This window comes from Dendropsophus ebraccatus, chromosome 3 (assembly GCF_027789765.1).
Source record: "Dendropsophus ebraccatus isolate aDenEbr1 chromosome 3, aDenEbr1.pat, whole genome shotgun sequence".
NCBI classification, from domain to species: Eukaryota; Metazoa; Chordata; class Amphibia; order Anura; family Hylidae; genus Dendropsophus; species Dendropsophus ebraccatus.
In genome coordinates, this window is record NC_091456.1 from 159,689,783 (window position 1) to 159,706,839 (window position 17,057).

The 17,057-nt window shown below is 41.4% G+C and overlaps 1 protein-coding gene across 1 annotated transcript in view; it reads right to left on the bottom strand.

Moving 5' to 3' along the window:
- Positions 1–17,057, bottom strand: part of MAST4 (microtubule associated serine/threonine kinase family member 4) — a 371,265-nt gene that overhangs the window by 58,815 nt on the left and 295,393 nt on the right. Inside the window, exons 9-13 of the mRNA XM_069963543.1 lie at positions 15,072–15,226; positions 12,638–12,713; positions 10,985–11,194; positions 4,869–4,970; positions 4,368–4,500 (exon numbers count right to left, since the gene is read on the bottom strand). Coding sequence (XP_069819644.1) covers positions 4,368–4,500; positions 4,869–4,970; positions 10,985–11,194; positions 12,638–12,713; positions 15,072–15,226 — 676 coding nt within the window. The remainder of the gene's footprint in view (positions 1–4,367; positions 4,501–4,868; positions 4,971–10,984; positions 11,195–12,637; positions 12,714–15,071; positions 15,227–17,057) is intronic.

Here is a 17,057-nt window from a genome sequence, read left to right on the forward strand (position 1 = left end):
GGGACAACACGAGGAGGGCCATTGACCTCATTGATGTCGTTAATCAACAAGAGGAGAGTGCCCCTTGTGCTGAGCCTGGATGCGGAAAAGGCCTTTGACCGCCTTGGGTGGCCTTTTATGTTTGAGGCATTGCAATGCTATGGCTTCTCTGGGCCCTTCCTAACAGCGGTCAGGGCCTTATACTCCAATCCCACAGCAGCACTTAAATTCCCTAATATGTTGTCTGAGACCTTTTCCCTTTCGAATGGCACCCGCCAGGGCTGCCCTCTGTCACCCCTTCTTTTTGTCCTTTGCATTGAGCCCCTGGCGGCGGCGATTCGAAACTGCCCGGACATCAGAGGTGTGTCGGTCAGAGGCAAGGAGTTTAAAATCATGTTATTCGCAGATGATGTCCTCCTCACCCTGTCAGACCCGCTCATCTCCCTCCCGAACCTGCATTCCCTCTTGGGTACATATGGTCGCCTATCAGGGTACAAAGTCAATACCTCTAAATCTGAAGCTATGCCTCTCAATCTGCCGGCCCCCTTGATTGCCCAGCTTAGCTCAAATTTCAAATTTAAATGGACCTCTACCTCCATTAAATATTTGGGTATCCCGCCTTACTCCCTCCTATCCGTCCCTATACTCAGCTAACTACCCAGCCCTCTTCCGAGATATACGGAACCTCCTAACTAAATGGTCCCCCCATTACATTTCGCTCTTAGGCCGTGTGGCGGCAGTAAAAATGACCATTTTGCCTAAACTTCTATACTACTTTGAGACGCTCCCAGTCCGTATTCCTCTCTCAGAGCTGCGAGGTGTCCAAAGAGCAGTATTTAGGTTTATTTGGGCGTCCAAGGGGCACCGGATCCCCAACTCGGTAATGATGAGTAGCAGATCTCGAGGAGGGCTGGGGGTCCCTAACTTTCTTCACTATTATTGGGCGGCGCACCTACGCCAAATCACGGCATGGTCCAAATATTTGGCGTATAAGAAGTGGGCGGAAATTGAAAAAATATGGCTAGCTCCCTTCCACCCTAACTCTTTCCTGTGGCACTCCTCACCGCCTAGCTCCTCACATCTCTCACTCCTGGGACCTATCCGTTTCACCCTCCACATATGGTCCTCGTGCTCTGCCAGGTTTGAGCTCACTTCTTCTGCTTCCCCCCTGAACTCTTTTTTGCTCTTCCCGAACTTCCCTCCTGGTCTTCAGTCCCATACTGTCAAGCTCTGGGGTTCTAAGGCACTCTTTCAGTTTGCTGACATCGTTGATCCCATATCTCGTACACTCCTCCCATATGATAAATTGACTGACAAATATGCTCTCCCTCCCTCGGCGCACTTTATGTACCTCCAACTCCGACATTTTATGATGACACGTCTGGGGGCTCTCACAGTTTCTAAACCTTCAGCTTTCGAGCAACTAGTCAGAATGGGGACCTCCACTTCGGGCCTTATCTCTGACATCTATCGCATCCTTGGCTCCCCTGTAGAAGGAACCCTGGTGCAGCATGCCTATATGTCTAAATGGGAAACGCTATTAGGGAGGACTTTGCCTCCGGAGTGCTGGGCCACTATATGGGACAGGGCTGCCACCTCCTCCATATGTACTACCTATAAGGAGTCCCACTATAAAGTCCTGATGTTCTGGTACCGCACTCCGGAGGTGTTACATAAGTTCAATGCCTCAATATCCCCTCACTGCTGGAGATGTGCTAGAGAATTAGGCTCCCAGTTCCATATATTCTGGGAATGTGAGCTTATCCGACCATTCTGGAGGGAGGTGTGCGAGATATCATCCACTATCCTCAGTGTTACAATCCATAGGGACCCAGGCCTCTGCCTCCTTAACCTTTTCCCTAAAACTATCAGGAAAAAACAAGCCAAATTGCTATTGGTCCTCCTGACTGCAGCCAAGTCCCTAATCGCTAAAGGTTGGAGGCAATCGTCCTCCCCTTCCATTATACACTTTAAGGCTAGAGTCAGGGAGCTACGCTCCCTGGAGCGCCTTACGGCATCCCTGAACAATCGGCTGGAGGCCTTTGACTCTATCTGGGCCCCTTGGGACTTGTACTCCTCCCCGGCAGCATCTGCCACTGGTTCATCCTAGGTTCCCTCCCTAGTCCGTCTCTTCCCGTCGTTGTCTTCCCCTGTCCTTGTCTCCCCCTCCACACCCCCCCTCCCCCCCCCCCCCCATCATTTCTTGCTCCCTTCTTGTCCCGCGTCTATGTCTTGTCCTGTCTTGTTTTTGCTACTGGACTAGTATGGTCTCAGAACCCTACCCATGCAGACGTTGTTCTCTCTGAACCCTGACCGGGATCTGGTAGCTGCTGTTTTGCTACGGTTTATTATTCTGAATTTCCTGCCTGCTCCTGTGGAGGGGCTAAACTGTCTTATCGACATTTATTTTACGTTATGCATTATAACAATGTTCTGCTGCCTCTACATATGCATCACCCAGTTTGTACAATTTTATGTCTGTCTGCCTTTTTGTTGGAAAAAATAAAAATAAAAATTACAATTGTTAAAAAAAAGAAACCAGCCTTACCTACCAATCTACCAACCATGAAAAATGCGATTCAGGCAATGTTTCTCCAGTAGTCATGTGCCGTTACCAGGATTATTGGCTATATGGCTATTGGTTACCGCATGAGGATCTGGTTTTGGCTGCATGTGGTGGCGTACAGTAACTTCGGGAACGCGGCCTAGGACTGATAAGATATCAGCATGATGTTCAGAAACTAGGAAATCATGATGCTAATTGGTAAGTGAAGATGGGGCGTCTTCAGGTTTCGTACCTGGGGCGTCTTCAGGTTTCGTACCTAGGGCAGCAGCAGCTGTTAATATGGCCCTAATAGGAGATCTTTCTCAGTAGGTTGGGAAGAAGCCAGCCAGGACTACCCTGGGAACGCACACCAAAATGTTTTTAGTGGTTGGGGGAATGTTTAGGTTATATCTTCTTTGCATACTCACTTTTGTCAACTGGTTGTCGCTGTAAAAGTGAATGCTTTTTAAAAATAGGTAAAAAGGGGCATAAAAGTGACTAAGAATACCCCCTTCATCATTTTTAACTGGATGCCTTGATGCATTTTCAGACTGAAGGGAGTGCTTGGTCTCATTCAGAGATTAACACCTCCGAGCTATCTCACTTGATCCGTTTTTTTAAAAACAAGCATAGGAGCAATATATTATTGTATCCACCCACTCCACCAAGTATGACCTTGGAAACCAAATAGATCAAGTAGGTAATTGTCTGATTAATATAAAGGAAACAGAAGGTGGTCATTGATGGAACATACTCAGATTGGGTCACAATGACAAGTGGGGAACCACAGAGTTCAGTATTGGGTCTACTTTAAAAAATATATATTTATGCTTATTAATGACCTTGAGGGGCTACAGAGTAAAATTTCTATTTTTGCAGAGGACTCTAAACTAAGTAATCACCACAAAGGAGGAGAATATAATATTACAGAAGAATTTGGGGAAGCTGGGCTGAGAAACTGCAAATGAAGTTTAATGTGGATAAATGTAAGGTTATGCACTTGGGCCGTAGAAATAATAAGTACAGTTATGTGCTAAATAATAAAACACTGGGTAAAACTACTTCCGAAAAGGACCTGGGGGTATTGGTGGACAGTAAACTCAACTTTAGTGATCAGTGCCAGGCAGCAGCTGCCATGGCTAATAAAATAATGGGATACATCAAAAGAGGTATAGATGCTAAAGATGAGAACATAATTTTGCCTCTTTATAAATCACTGGTCAGACCACATATGGAATACTGTGTACAGTTTTGGGCACCGGTATATAAGGACACAGCTGAACTGGAGCGGGTGCAGAGGAGGGCAACAAAGGTCATTAAGGGAATGGGTGGGTTACAGTACCAGGACAGGTTATCAAGCTTGGGGTTATTTATGCTGGAAAAAAGACGTCTTTAGGGGCGATCTGATCACAATGTACAAATATATGAATGGACAGTACAGAGATCTTTGTAGTGGTCTTTTTACTCCTAGGTCTGTAACCATGACAAGGGGGCATCCTCTACGTCTAGAGGAAAGAAGATTTCACCATCAGCATCGAGGCGGATTCTTTACTGTAAGAGCAGTGAGATATAATATTACAAGTTATGGGCATTAGATTTCACATGATAGGACGCTGATCCAAAGATTTTTCTGATTGCTATTTTGGAGAACGGAAATAATTTTTCTCTTCTCATGAGGATTTTGCCTTCCTCTGGATCAACACAGTAGGTTTTCTGTAGGTTAAACTTGATTGACTATTGTGTTTTTTCAACCTTATTAACTATGTTACCATCACTAAGCAAATCTTCATATACCTTGTTATTACATGTCACTCTCATGACGGGAAATACATGAGCTGCTTACCTTCCAGAGGATCTTTGTTCAGCCCTAGCTGACTGATGATATACCTCGGTATGTCAGTTTTAATACCTTGTCCCTCTTTGGCATGGCCTTCTGCTGCTTCCAGAAGGTAGTAAAACTCTTCAGGGTCAAATTCCTAAGTTATACAAAAGACGTAAACAACAATTAGAGAATTTCACAAACCTCACAAAACCTATGGTTTAGAAATGACGTAGGGGTTGTCCAGCAAAGTCATCTCAGTGGTCAAATATATTATATTTTCTTTAGCCTGAATAAGTCATGGTGGCTATAAATGAGGAAATCTTCAGTAAGAGTCACCAAACCAGAATCTAACAATCTGGCCGCCAATTTATTTTGTCTTGTAAAAGTCGTTCAGAAGACTGTAGCAGTTTCCCATCGATAGGTCACCTTTACCTATTTCTTACGTTATTGAAGTTATCACAGTGTTTCCCTGCCTAATCTTTAAAAGCATCAAAAGGAAAATGTAAAGGTTTTCTCTCTTACCAGGCATTCCAACAAGCGGGCTGGCCGTGCAATTACGATTAGGATTTTCTGGGCCAGTTGTTTGATAAAGGCCAATTCTCCACTTTCTGACCGCTCTTGAGCCTATACACATCAAAGAGAAACCAAAAAGGGAAAACACATGAGTTTAGATTGTATAAAAATGAAGCCATCATAGATACGCTATAAGACTGAAGCAAAATAAACAGGACATCAAAGAAGGCTGGGTTCACATAACTCTATATAAAGATGTTCCGCATACGAGCTGAAAAAGGTCACAGACATATTCAAAGGCCTCTATTGACCCTGATGGAAGCCAAAAGGGTATGCTATACCTTACTATACTGGAGAACACTGCCAACATATATCTTCATGTGTGCCGAAGCTATTAGTATGATGTGTGTGGAAAAAACGGAACCATAAAGAAAACCACAATTAGAAACAAAAGAGCTACCTTCTTGCAAAAACAACACCACCCCTGTCCTCTGGATGTTTACAGTATTAAATATCAGCTCCATTCACTTCAATGGAACTGTGCTGCAAAACCACCAAACTGAGGACATGAGTGAGGCTGTTTCGGGAAGAAAGCGGCCATTTTTTTTCTAAGCCTGGGCAACTGGAAGAATGTACAAACTCTAAGCAGGTATGAGCTGTGGTTGGAATCAAGTCCAGGATCAGAGTGCAGCAAGGCAACAATGCTAAGACTATGTTCGCATTAAATAAAGAACCTTATTCTTTATTCAATAGACCAAACATAGTCTAAGGGTCCATTCACACTACGGAATTTGTGTGAAATTTCAAGTCTGTGCCGCAGACTCCGCTTGAAGTTCCGCCTGTCTCATTCATTCAATAGTATGTCTCCGCCATCCACCCGAGGAATTGACATGTCAATTCTTTTGGAGGATGGCGGACTGCGCATGAGACATCCTATTGAATGAATGGGGCAGGTGGAATTTCAAGCGAAATCCGCGGCACAGACTCTACTTGAAATTCAACACAAATTCCGTAGTGTGAACGGACCCTAATAATTACTTTCAAGCATATACAAAATTTTTAGTGCATTACAAAAACATTATATGCTTAAAAATGGACCACACATCATCACTAGTAGGCTACATTTAGCCAATTAAAACCAATGGATCTGATACCGGCATACCATTTGGCTGATTTACCAATATATGTAGCCAAAATATGCAGAGAACAAGTGTAAAATAACCAAACAGAATTTGGAAGGCCTTTATATGGTTAAATACTCTTTATAACAAAAGACGGCAGCTTAAATTGGTATTTGTTGGTGATTTTTCATTTTAACTGTAGATGCCTCTTCTTGTTTTTCTCCTCTAATACTCGGTGACTGGTGGGCACCGAGTACACAGCTATGAATTCTAGTTTTCTTGCTTTGCGGCAGAAACCATTTATCTTTATTATTATGCATGAGATGTCAGAACCAGACTAAGTGACTGTCCTCAGTGGTCAGTGAGGAGAGAACTTTCCAATTGCCTTTAGCTTTTAAACCATGAAACCAAAACAGACACACCATAACCCAAGGGAGTCGGGCAGATCCATCTAATTAAGTATACAAGTGTCTGCAATGACTAATGTAGATGGAGGAGAAATGCACTGGGCTTTACCCAAACGCTGTGAATTATGCCTTCTTATCTCTAATTGCTTGTTAAGTCTCAAGACCTCGGTTTATAAACTCTTGAGACAGACCACAATGTTCGTACAATGAATAATGGAATTCGCACGCAGCAGGCTTCTAGTGGGGCTGGGCTATAGTCTGAAAAATAGAATATATATACGCCAAAAGTGGTGCCCGAACATAAGGATAATACCCTATCGCTGTACTAGGAAACTAGAGATACATAGAAAACCATTGTTTAGGCCTTAGTTATATAGGTGTTGCCTTTCGGAAACCAAAGCTTGTGCAATCCTGGGTTTTTATAGAATGACTCAACTCTTTGTAAGGGTATTTCTATTCCATACTGTAGACATAGCACATATAATGCCCCTTTATTTAAACTTTAATTCAAGCTGCTCTTAAATTAAACAGATCAGGTGTTATTTTAAAATTATTTCTTAAAGGGACTATGCTCTTCCGATATTCCTTTTTGCTTAGTAAGGTCTTCTCAAAATAAGCTGATAAAAAAAAAAAATTGGATTCCGGAACAACCAACAATCAACATTAATGTGAAATGAAACAAGTGTTCAGTTTCCTACAGCACCACCACAGGTAAAATTGGGTATTACAATGTTCCAACCAAAATCAGTGAGCTACTTGTATAATATATAGATATGCAAGGTCATCCAGAGAGAACAAAGCTCTTTGTAGTCATTTCTTTTGCAAATAGATGGTGTGAATTGGGGAAACCTTCTCTATCAAAAAAACAAGTCATATGTGCTTTCTAATCCCATTTAAAGCTGAAACTGATCATTTCATTTCACTGTTAAAGGGGGTTTCACAAAACACAAGAACTATACACAGAACAGGTGATATGCACTTGATTAGTAAATGAATAGTCACTAATATCAAGTGATATGACTTGACTAGTCTTACTGCTGAGATCCCCACCAAATCACAAGAATCAGGTTCCCTGCTTCCCAATTTAAATTTAGTGTTGGTTGGGCATGCTCGCTGGTGCTCTGCTAAACTGTATCCGACTATCAGAGATTGCCAGACGCTGTACACTCGAATGTAGCATCAGCGGGAATACCCAACTGTTGCTCCATTTAAATTTGAGGATACCCATTCTCATGACTGGTGGATGAGCCAGCAGTAGAAGTCTGCCATAAGCGTGAGCTGTTTGTACGAAATCACCTTTAAAAGGCAATTCTCAAAACTGGAATTTAGAACTTCTTTATGGTCATACAGCATATTAATCTAATGTGAAAATGGTTATGAGCTCTGTGATCTATGCAGGAACCTGGCAGGTGCTTTTGTTTCTACGTGTCATGTCATGTCCATAATACTGCTCAGTATGAGCCGGATTGAGTAACATTGGTCACACTCAGAAATGTCACACCCATTCACGTGCAATGCCAAGATGACAAGTGGTAGTTACAGGACAATATTTAAAGTCATAATATTGTGCTCCACCTGTTTGATTTCACATTAGAATGGAAATGTATGTCACTAAAGCGGGTCCTGTGTACTGAATGCGGTTATTACATCAGGCCGGTGATTCAGCATTGTGACCTAGCACTGGTAATTACCATAACCCAAAGCAAAACTTTAATTATTGGACTGTCTCCTTATGGGTCACCTGCTCCCTCATCTAATGGTTAATGTCTGAGTCTGTGTTGACTACTTTTTTAGGCAGTCACAGCATAGAATACATAGAATACATAGAATACTGCTTGCCTTCTGCCAGCACTAGGAGGAGGTTTCTGCATAATGTATTACTGATCCCCCCCCCCCCATAAATTTGTATCCATAGTGTATGCAAAGATAATATACACTATGTAATATATATCTTATTAATATTATTATATCCCTTCTACTTATCCAAGACCATTGCAGATCACAGCCCATAACTGCTCAGAGTCTCCGTATTCACTGAAAACTGTAACAGAGATTCCAGTTTAACTGAGAAATCATATGGCATATTACAGCAGTGCTGCAGAGATCCTTAAGCGTGCCTGTCTTTTCAGTAAGCTGCAATTTGTGTAGTAATGCTCTTTCTGGCTATTATAAAACTTATATGCTGCATTGCTCATCAGATTTCTGCTCTGCAGACTTTATCTCTAATTTTCAGTTGTCCTTGAAATAGTTGGCAAAGTCTAGCTGGTATGATGTCTAGCATACACTGAACACAAATAAGGGGGGATCTGGCTCTTCCACGTCTCCATACATACCTTAAGATGCAGCAGCATGGAAAACATCATAGAGTAGTGCTGAGTAGTCTCAGCAGTGAGTCAAGCACTGCAGTGAGATGTAATACTAAACATAAGCCCCTGTAGGCACTTGGCTTCTAGCAACTACCTACTTCTTCTCCCACCTCCAGAGACTTCTATGGGCTGCACATAACCGATCCCTCAGTGAGCTGCTAGTTAGTGTTGAGCGGACTTGGGAGTTGGCAATGATCTCCGAAGCTGAACACTTGTCATTTGACTCCCAACATCTGGAGAAGGTGAAGGCCACCCAAGAGCTGCCAGAAAAACATGGATGCAGCTTATGGCGGTATCCATGTTTTCCAGGACCCCCTACAGCGCCATCCCAAATCTTCAGCCACCAGTAGTCAAATGCTGTGCGCTAAGTTTCAGAGAACATTGCCAAACACGAACAGCACGGCAACTTTGCTCAACACTACTGCAAGATTTTTCAGGGTGAATGTTGAGCTAAGGAGGAGGGAAGGAAAGGAGCTTGATAAGTGGGAAGGGAAGCTTGATAAAGTATGTTATTATGATTCTTTTTCTAGTACTTTTAACTTATGCAAGGTTTGTTGAAATGACAGAGGCCATTAAAAACCATGAGGGATCGAAAGAAAATATATTGGAAAATTCCCTAACTTTTTATTGTGCAATCAATCAGTGTTATCTGTAGGTGTAATACCCCTTCAATACCAGTGTTATTTATCTCTTCTATATCATATTCCCCTCAGGGCATCCTACTCCGGTGCCAGGGCTTTGTGCCAGCTCTCCCGTGGCTTTTTTGGCAATTTATACTGATCATCCTGGGATAGATTATCCTTGTTAGTTTTCATATCAGCAGCCATAGACTTATTATACAGACAGGTTTTATTCTAACCTTCCAGGTGCTCAACTCTTTTGTTCACAACGTTAATGAAAAACGGTATCCGCATCACTCATTAGACTTTGGTATGTTAAATGGAGGTAGGAAACTTTACATAATTGCATACAACCTGTTGGACTGTGTTTCCATAATGAACAGAAAATCACAGAGCATGTTTTTAGCTCACAGCTGCCTGGTAATACCTGATGCCAGGGGTGTGTTCCTAACAAAATGCCACATCTGAAAATACACTGACAAAAACTATGTATGGCACATTGCCATACAGGGATGGACTGTATGGAAACAAGGGACTTCTACTAGCAACCAAGAGTTGCACATGTATTGGCTTAATTTCATCATTTTTATTCATTGGCTTCACTTAAAGGAGAAGTCTGGTGAAAACTTTTATTAAAGTATTGTATTGACAACCAAAAGTTATACAAATCACCAATATACACTTATTACGGGAAACGCTTATAAAGTGCTTTTTTCCCTGCAATTATTACTGCATTAAGGCTTCACTTCCTGGATAACATGGTGATGTCACTTCCTGGATAATGTGGTGATGTCACGACCCGACTCCCAGAGCTGTGGGGGCTGTGGCTGCTGGAGAGGATGATGGCAGGGGGATGCTTAGTGTCCCTCCAGGGCCCTGTGTCCCTCAGTGTCCCCATGCCATCATCCTCTCTAGCAGCCACAGCTCGCACAGCTCTGGGAGTCTGGTCGTGACATCACCATTTTATCCAGGAAGTGAAGCCTTGAAGTGTATATTGGTGATTTGTATAACTTTTTTGGGGGGCAATACAATACTTTAATAAGAATTTTCACCAGATTTCTCCTTTAAACTATCCATATTTCAATATTTTCCCTTTATTGCATAATTGCGTTTTTTCTCTTTATAGACTATAGCATTGTATGTATTATGGTGGAAAAATAAATGTTATTTTAGGTCTTTATTTAACATTTTACTGAGTTTTTCTTCTATAGCCTGAATGATTTACATATAGTGCAGGCTGCCATCTCTTTCTTTAGTTAAATTAGAGAAGCAGCCAGGCATGGTCTTCAGCCTTTGTCTGTCCTGTACTAAAGGATCTTCAGAGCTAATTTATCTCCATTCAAAAAAGAGAGAGATAAAGGCTAAGACTGAACAACTAGGCAGTTCCTGAACAAGACAGAACACAATTTGCAGGCTGTAGAAGAGAAGCTGAGCGGACTTAAAAGAAAATTGGAGAGAGGGAACAACAGGTTTTTACAAACTTAGTATATGCAGGCTGTGGTCTTCCCCCCTATAAAGTTTAACCAGGGGAAATGCTAATTTTCTTTGTATAATCCTTTTGATCTATTTATTATTACCTGTTCATTAATATTTTGTGAGACAGTGATTTACCTCTTGTAATAACTTCTCCAATTTTTGCTGCAACTCCAGAAAATATCTTGAGGTAATGAGACCTTGGTGGGATTTGTCCAGGCAGTCTCGTGCCAACTCCACGATCTGATGGTGTGTGAAGCTGAGCACGCCATCTGGTAGTGGAAGCACACTGTCAGGGGAATAGTTGGTGATAATGTCCTGAAGTCGCTCTTCCATCTGAGCCGTGGCCTGCGGAAATATAGGCATCGATTGCAAATGTCATAAGTAGCCTGTCAAAATTTTGCAAGCTTTACCCTAATAACAGCCAACAATAACAAGTGTATTACAAGGGAACTATTCCAGAGAAAAGGAAAAAAAAACTAAATAAAATACAACTTATTGATTATACATTGAAAAGATATGCAATTTACAAATAGAAGCATCTGCACACCAAATCCACAACACTTGCAGATTAAGGCTATGTTCACACACAGTATTTTTGCTTAATATTTTGGTCCTCATATTGCGACCAAAACCAGGAGTGGATTGAAAACACAGAAAGGCTCTGTTCACACACAACTGAAATTTATGGCAAATAGTTGGCATCATTTTAAACCATCAGCCGTTGTTATGAAATAACGGCCATTGTCATAAAAGGTCGGCCATCCACTAAATTTCAACAGTGTGTGAACATAGCCTTTCAGTGTTTTTAATCCACTCTTGCTTTTGGTTGCAAAATACTGAGCAAAAATAGTGTGTGTGAACCCAGCCTCACTGTGGATTTTGACTTAAGGGAAAAACGGTAATAAACCTTCCCCATATCCAGAGCAAAAATTGTCAAGCTGTGGATTTCAGCGTCTCTCCCTTGTAAAAATTCTGATCAACTACTTTGAGAAAGGTTCCTAAATCACTTCCATTTAAAAAAAAAAAAACGCAAGTCTCCCTGTACTTAACAGCTGCTGCATGCCCTGAAGGAAGTGTTATTTTCTTTTTAGTCTGACACAGTGCTCTCTGCTGCCACCTCTGTCCATGTCAGGAACTGTCCAGAGCAGTAGCAAATCCCCATAGAAAATCTCTCCTGCTCTGGATAATTCCTGTCACAGACAGAAGTGGCAGCAGAGAGCACTGTCAGACTGGAAAGAAAATACCACTTCCTGCTGGACATACAGTAGCTGATAAGTACTAGAAGACTTAAAATAGAAGTCATTCACCAGAGCACCCCTTTAACAAGCTTAGTACATGTATAGACAACATGACGAGGATGGAGTTTTAACCTCTGAAGGTTAAAAACAATGCAATTTCCTATTTCTGCAATCTGCCAGTGACAGACCCTTAGCACAAAGGACAACAATGGTGCCCTATGGACCACTGACTCATAATGGGGTCCACTGGGTCACATTAGGTGTCAGTCATTTGGACAAGAACAGTTCTGCAGCATACGTACAAGACTTCCCTACAAATACAATGTAATCTGTAATGGTGGCTCAAAATACAGATGCGTAAAGAGCCTTACCTCCCGTTAAAGAATAACATTTTTGGAAAACTGAAATAGTCCTTTAAAAAAATTTCATCTATATTCCAAAGTATGCAAGGAGGATGAATATAGACCAATTTGCACTATGACAGAAGAATAAGGAATTCCATGCACATGGCAAAGAGTTCTTAAAACACAGAAAATTGTCTTGAATTTACCTTCGGGAATCGTTCCTTGTACACATGGTTCATCATAATTATCTCATGGTCACAGCAGGCGGGGGTACGTCCAGGGCTAAAAACACACAAAATGCTTCTTCAATTTACTAGGCATTAAAAGCAGTTCATATATCAACACAATTACATCTAAGACCAGAAGGAACACTACAAGGATTCAGGATCGCCAGTGTGTTCATTAAAAAAAACTGAAGGACGCCAAGCGGTGTGTCATGACCTATGGCAGCATTTAAATGAAGACTTCACTTATCTGAGCTGGAACCATCACATGTAGCGGCTATAAACTTTATTGTCTATTTCACATCCCAATGTGGGAGGTTAGAGGATAAACACTCATATAAATCTCTCCCCCCCTGCAATGAGGTTCATGTGTTTCACCACTACTATCCGGCCCCCCCCGTTGAGAAGGAGATCACAATGTGCACGTAGTCGTGTAAAAAAATATATTACAACATTTCAGCTAACATTAAAATCTAAATATGATATATATAAATATATAAAAGGAAATGTATCAGAAATTTTTATTTTATTTATTTTTTTGTGCCATTATATTTTTATTACCATTCACATTGGACACTAAAGCAATCCTAACAGACTAACATTTCCAGTTTTCTGAAGTTCTTGTCAGATTTGCTGTGTAAGTTGGGATAGGATATGCGGAGTTATGTTATTATTACAGGGTGGGCAGCTCTATTATACTACTGGAGGCCTAAATTGTAAGATTTAAACCGCAGCAGTGAGAGACGTATGCAAAGCTTTAGGGCTCTATTACACGAGATGATCATCGTGCAAAAAATCGTTATATCGTTTGAATCTAAACGATAATCATCCCATGTAATTGCAGGCAACGATCGAAGAATCTTTCATGTTTCGTTGATCGTTAGTTAAGATCTGACCCTAAAATCATTGTTTAATCGTTCACTGTAATTCCATAATCGTTCGCTGTAGTTCCGCATTTGTTCACTAATCGTTCAGTGTAATTGCACATTGTTCATTCTTTTGCTCGGATCAGATGGAGTAAACGATCGTAGTAATGATGGTAACTAACGACTATCGTTCTGTGGTGAATGATTTCAAATTAACGATAAACAATCTTGTTTGCAATAGTTTATCATTAACCGTTAAATCGTTAAAAACGTCCTAAAACAGCACCACACTTGTCCGCAGGTAGCATGTGGTGGTGTAGCTCAACTCCACCGAAGTCAATGGCACTGAGCTGCACTACCACATACAACCTGAAGACTGGGGTGGTGCTGTTTTTGGAAGACAGCAGACATGTTTTTCTAAACAAAAATAATGAGGCACCAAAAATTCCTTTTTGACCAGAATAGGCATGAATGTGATTTGAGATTCTATAGCTTCTGCTCCTACAGATTGCACTCAAAGAATCCAAATAACAGCAAGAGGGTTAAGATTGAGGATTAATGATGTTAAAACTAGAGGTGTGCGCTCTCTCTTTAAAAAGAAAAAAACTTTTTAAAATTGAGCACAACATAGTACTTGAGTAGTTCTCAACTGACTGTTGAAGCGACTCTGTAACCACAATCTGACCCCCCCCAAACCACTTGTACCTTCGGATAGCTGCTTTGAATCCAAGATCTGTCCTGGGGTCCGTTCAGCAATTATTGTCCTAAAAAACAACTTTTAAACTTGCAGCCCCGTGCCCAACGGCCGTGGCTTAGAGTATTTTTGCCCTAACTTTGCACCACCCCTCCGTCCCTCCTTCCCACCCTCTTCATCATTAGGAATGCCACTGGATCATTTTCTCCTGTCTGAACCTTGCACAGGTGCCTTAACGATGCAGCCAGTGTTCAGTATTCACACAGCTGACGAATAGGAGACAATCTGCCTGGAGCATTCCTAATGATGAGGAGGACGGGGAGGAGGGACAGAGAGGTTGCGCCAGCCTAATGCATACACAATCTAAGTCGCGGCTGTTGGGCACAGGGCTGCAAGTTTAAAAGTTGTTTTTTAGGACAATAACTGCACCACCTGCCAAACGGACCCCAGGACAGATCTTGGATTAAAAGCAGCTATCTGAAGGTACAAGCGGACAAATGGGAGGGACAGATTGTAGGTACAAGTTACTTTAAGGATTACTGATGCTAAAACTAGGGGTGTGCTCTCTCTCTAAAATGAAAAATCTTTTTCTTTTCATTGAACACAACACAGTATTTGAGTAGTTCTCAGCTGACTGTTAATGTGGGAGAACTTGACATCTCAGAGGGAAGACCACCTAAGAAAATAAGACTTTGAAACCATCAGAAAGCAAATGGTCTATACAATTTTTTACATTCTCGTAAACAATTTGTATTCCGGGGCCGACTATCAGATGATCACATTTCACATTTAGAACAAGTCTAAATTTAATTCTGATTGATTATTTCTTCTTGTGACAGTGGCAGACTCCACACACCTGAGACTCCTGGAGCGAGGGCGCAGCGGTGTGTTCCGGCATCTGTCATCGCTGGCAATGCTCTCCGTGCAGAAATGTTTGGACAAAAAATGTAGTTCGTCTGGCGTTGGTTGATATGGTAACTGGTGTAACTTCTCCTGGGATGAACAGGATGACTGCGGAAGACAGGAGAGGGTTAACATACATGTGGCAATACCTTCATCGATGTTCTTGAGATGTCATTGTAGATTTTGCAGAGTCTACAAAAAATTAGCGGTGATCACGATCAAAGTGTGTTTATTGTTTATATGTCTGCATCTGTCTCCAGTGTAAGGGAATCATGTCTACAAAGCACAACTGTCTATTTCAGATTGTATAAATCTCTTTTAAATGTCAGGCCAGAAGGTTAGTTGGAGGAGAATAGAAAATGGATGATATCAGCAATGTGGATATTTTTTTGTTGACAGGCAATGGGAAATTGGACAATGACAAGTCATTACTGGCTGGTTCTCTACTGAATACCCAAATCTCACCGCAGCCTAAAAGAAAATCTTTGATGATATATCATGAGATAAAAGGTCATATCCAGCAATAAAGCATGCATTATTCACAAACCTACAGAAAACTGCATACGGCACACGCAAGCCCATATTCGTATAATTTACCTTTCTAAAGCCATTCGAAATTGGTAAAGAAGTACCGACATGTAAGATAAACACGAAAACTGTCCAGTATAGAGCAGTATGGGATTACTGAGACCAGAAACAGCAGCCAGCTGAATATCTATATATAGGTCAGCAAACATATAATTATAATAATATATCTGTACTAATGATGAGGAGACTTGACGAACTGTTTGGGTTCGGCAACGTTCTCTGAACCCAAACGCTCAGCATTTGACTCCCTGCAGCTGGAGAGGTTGAATGTTGCCCTGGGGAGCACTGGAAAGCAAGGATACAGCCATGGTTACTCTCCTTAAAGCGAATGTACCATAATGTACATCTCTTTGGGTATTTTACCTTAACGGACCTGCGTCGGTGGTGCGGCCCTATTCTTGAACCGCTACCCAGTTCCCGAGCACCAACCCCGCAATGAGCACTGGACAATCTCCCTCCCCTCTGTGACACGGCTCCATTAGAATCAAAGGAACCATATAACAGAGGGAAGGGGGTTTCGTCCCACACGGGGCCAGCGGGCTTAACTAGAGATGATATGAATCTCAAGCACTGATTTGTTAAAGCCCGCTGTCCAAGAGCTCTGGATTCACTCAAAAGTCTGTTTACTTTTCCAGCAAAGCACCTGCAAAGTGAAGGTACTTATACTGCTTGTTTGCACTCATCTCTAGCCTTGACATCAACCCAATGGAAAAAAGACTGAAAAGCCAATGTAATACCAGGCCTTATTTCCTACGATGGTTCTTAATGGCAGGCCTTATCTCCTAAATGGTTCTTGACATCATGGTGTCATCTTTATCTGTTCTCTGCTTCTTGGTAACATACATTCAGATAGGTAAGCATCATGTAGGGTACAGCTAGGAAGGAGTACAGCTCAGACTCCACAGGGCTGGTTCGTAGTCTGTTACCATGACAGCATTTTTTTTTTTGGGGGGGGGGGAATTTTCTAAAACTACTTTTAAAAAATAGTTTTAAAAGGTGGAAATAGAAGAAAGAAGGCCAAAAGTCCTAAAAACTGAAGATTTATGGTAACAAAGTACATATATAAGTGATTTCAGTGCCAAAATACTTTTGCCCATGAAGTAATTTTATATCTAATAATATATATATATATATATATATATATATATATATATATATATATATATATATATATATACACACACAATATACACTGAAAACCTATTTATCTGAAGTAAAATAAATTGGTACAGGCCACAAGTCTACCATGTTTGATGCCAATGCCAAGGAGATGAATGTGCATTAGACAGCTGTAATCTGAAGCTACTGGCCTACCTAGGCTTTATTCTATTATTTCGCCATAGTAAATGCA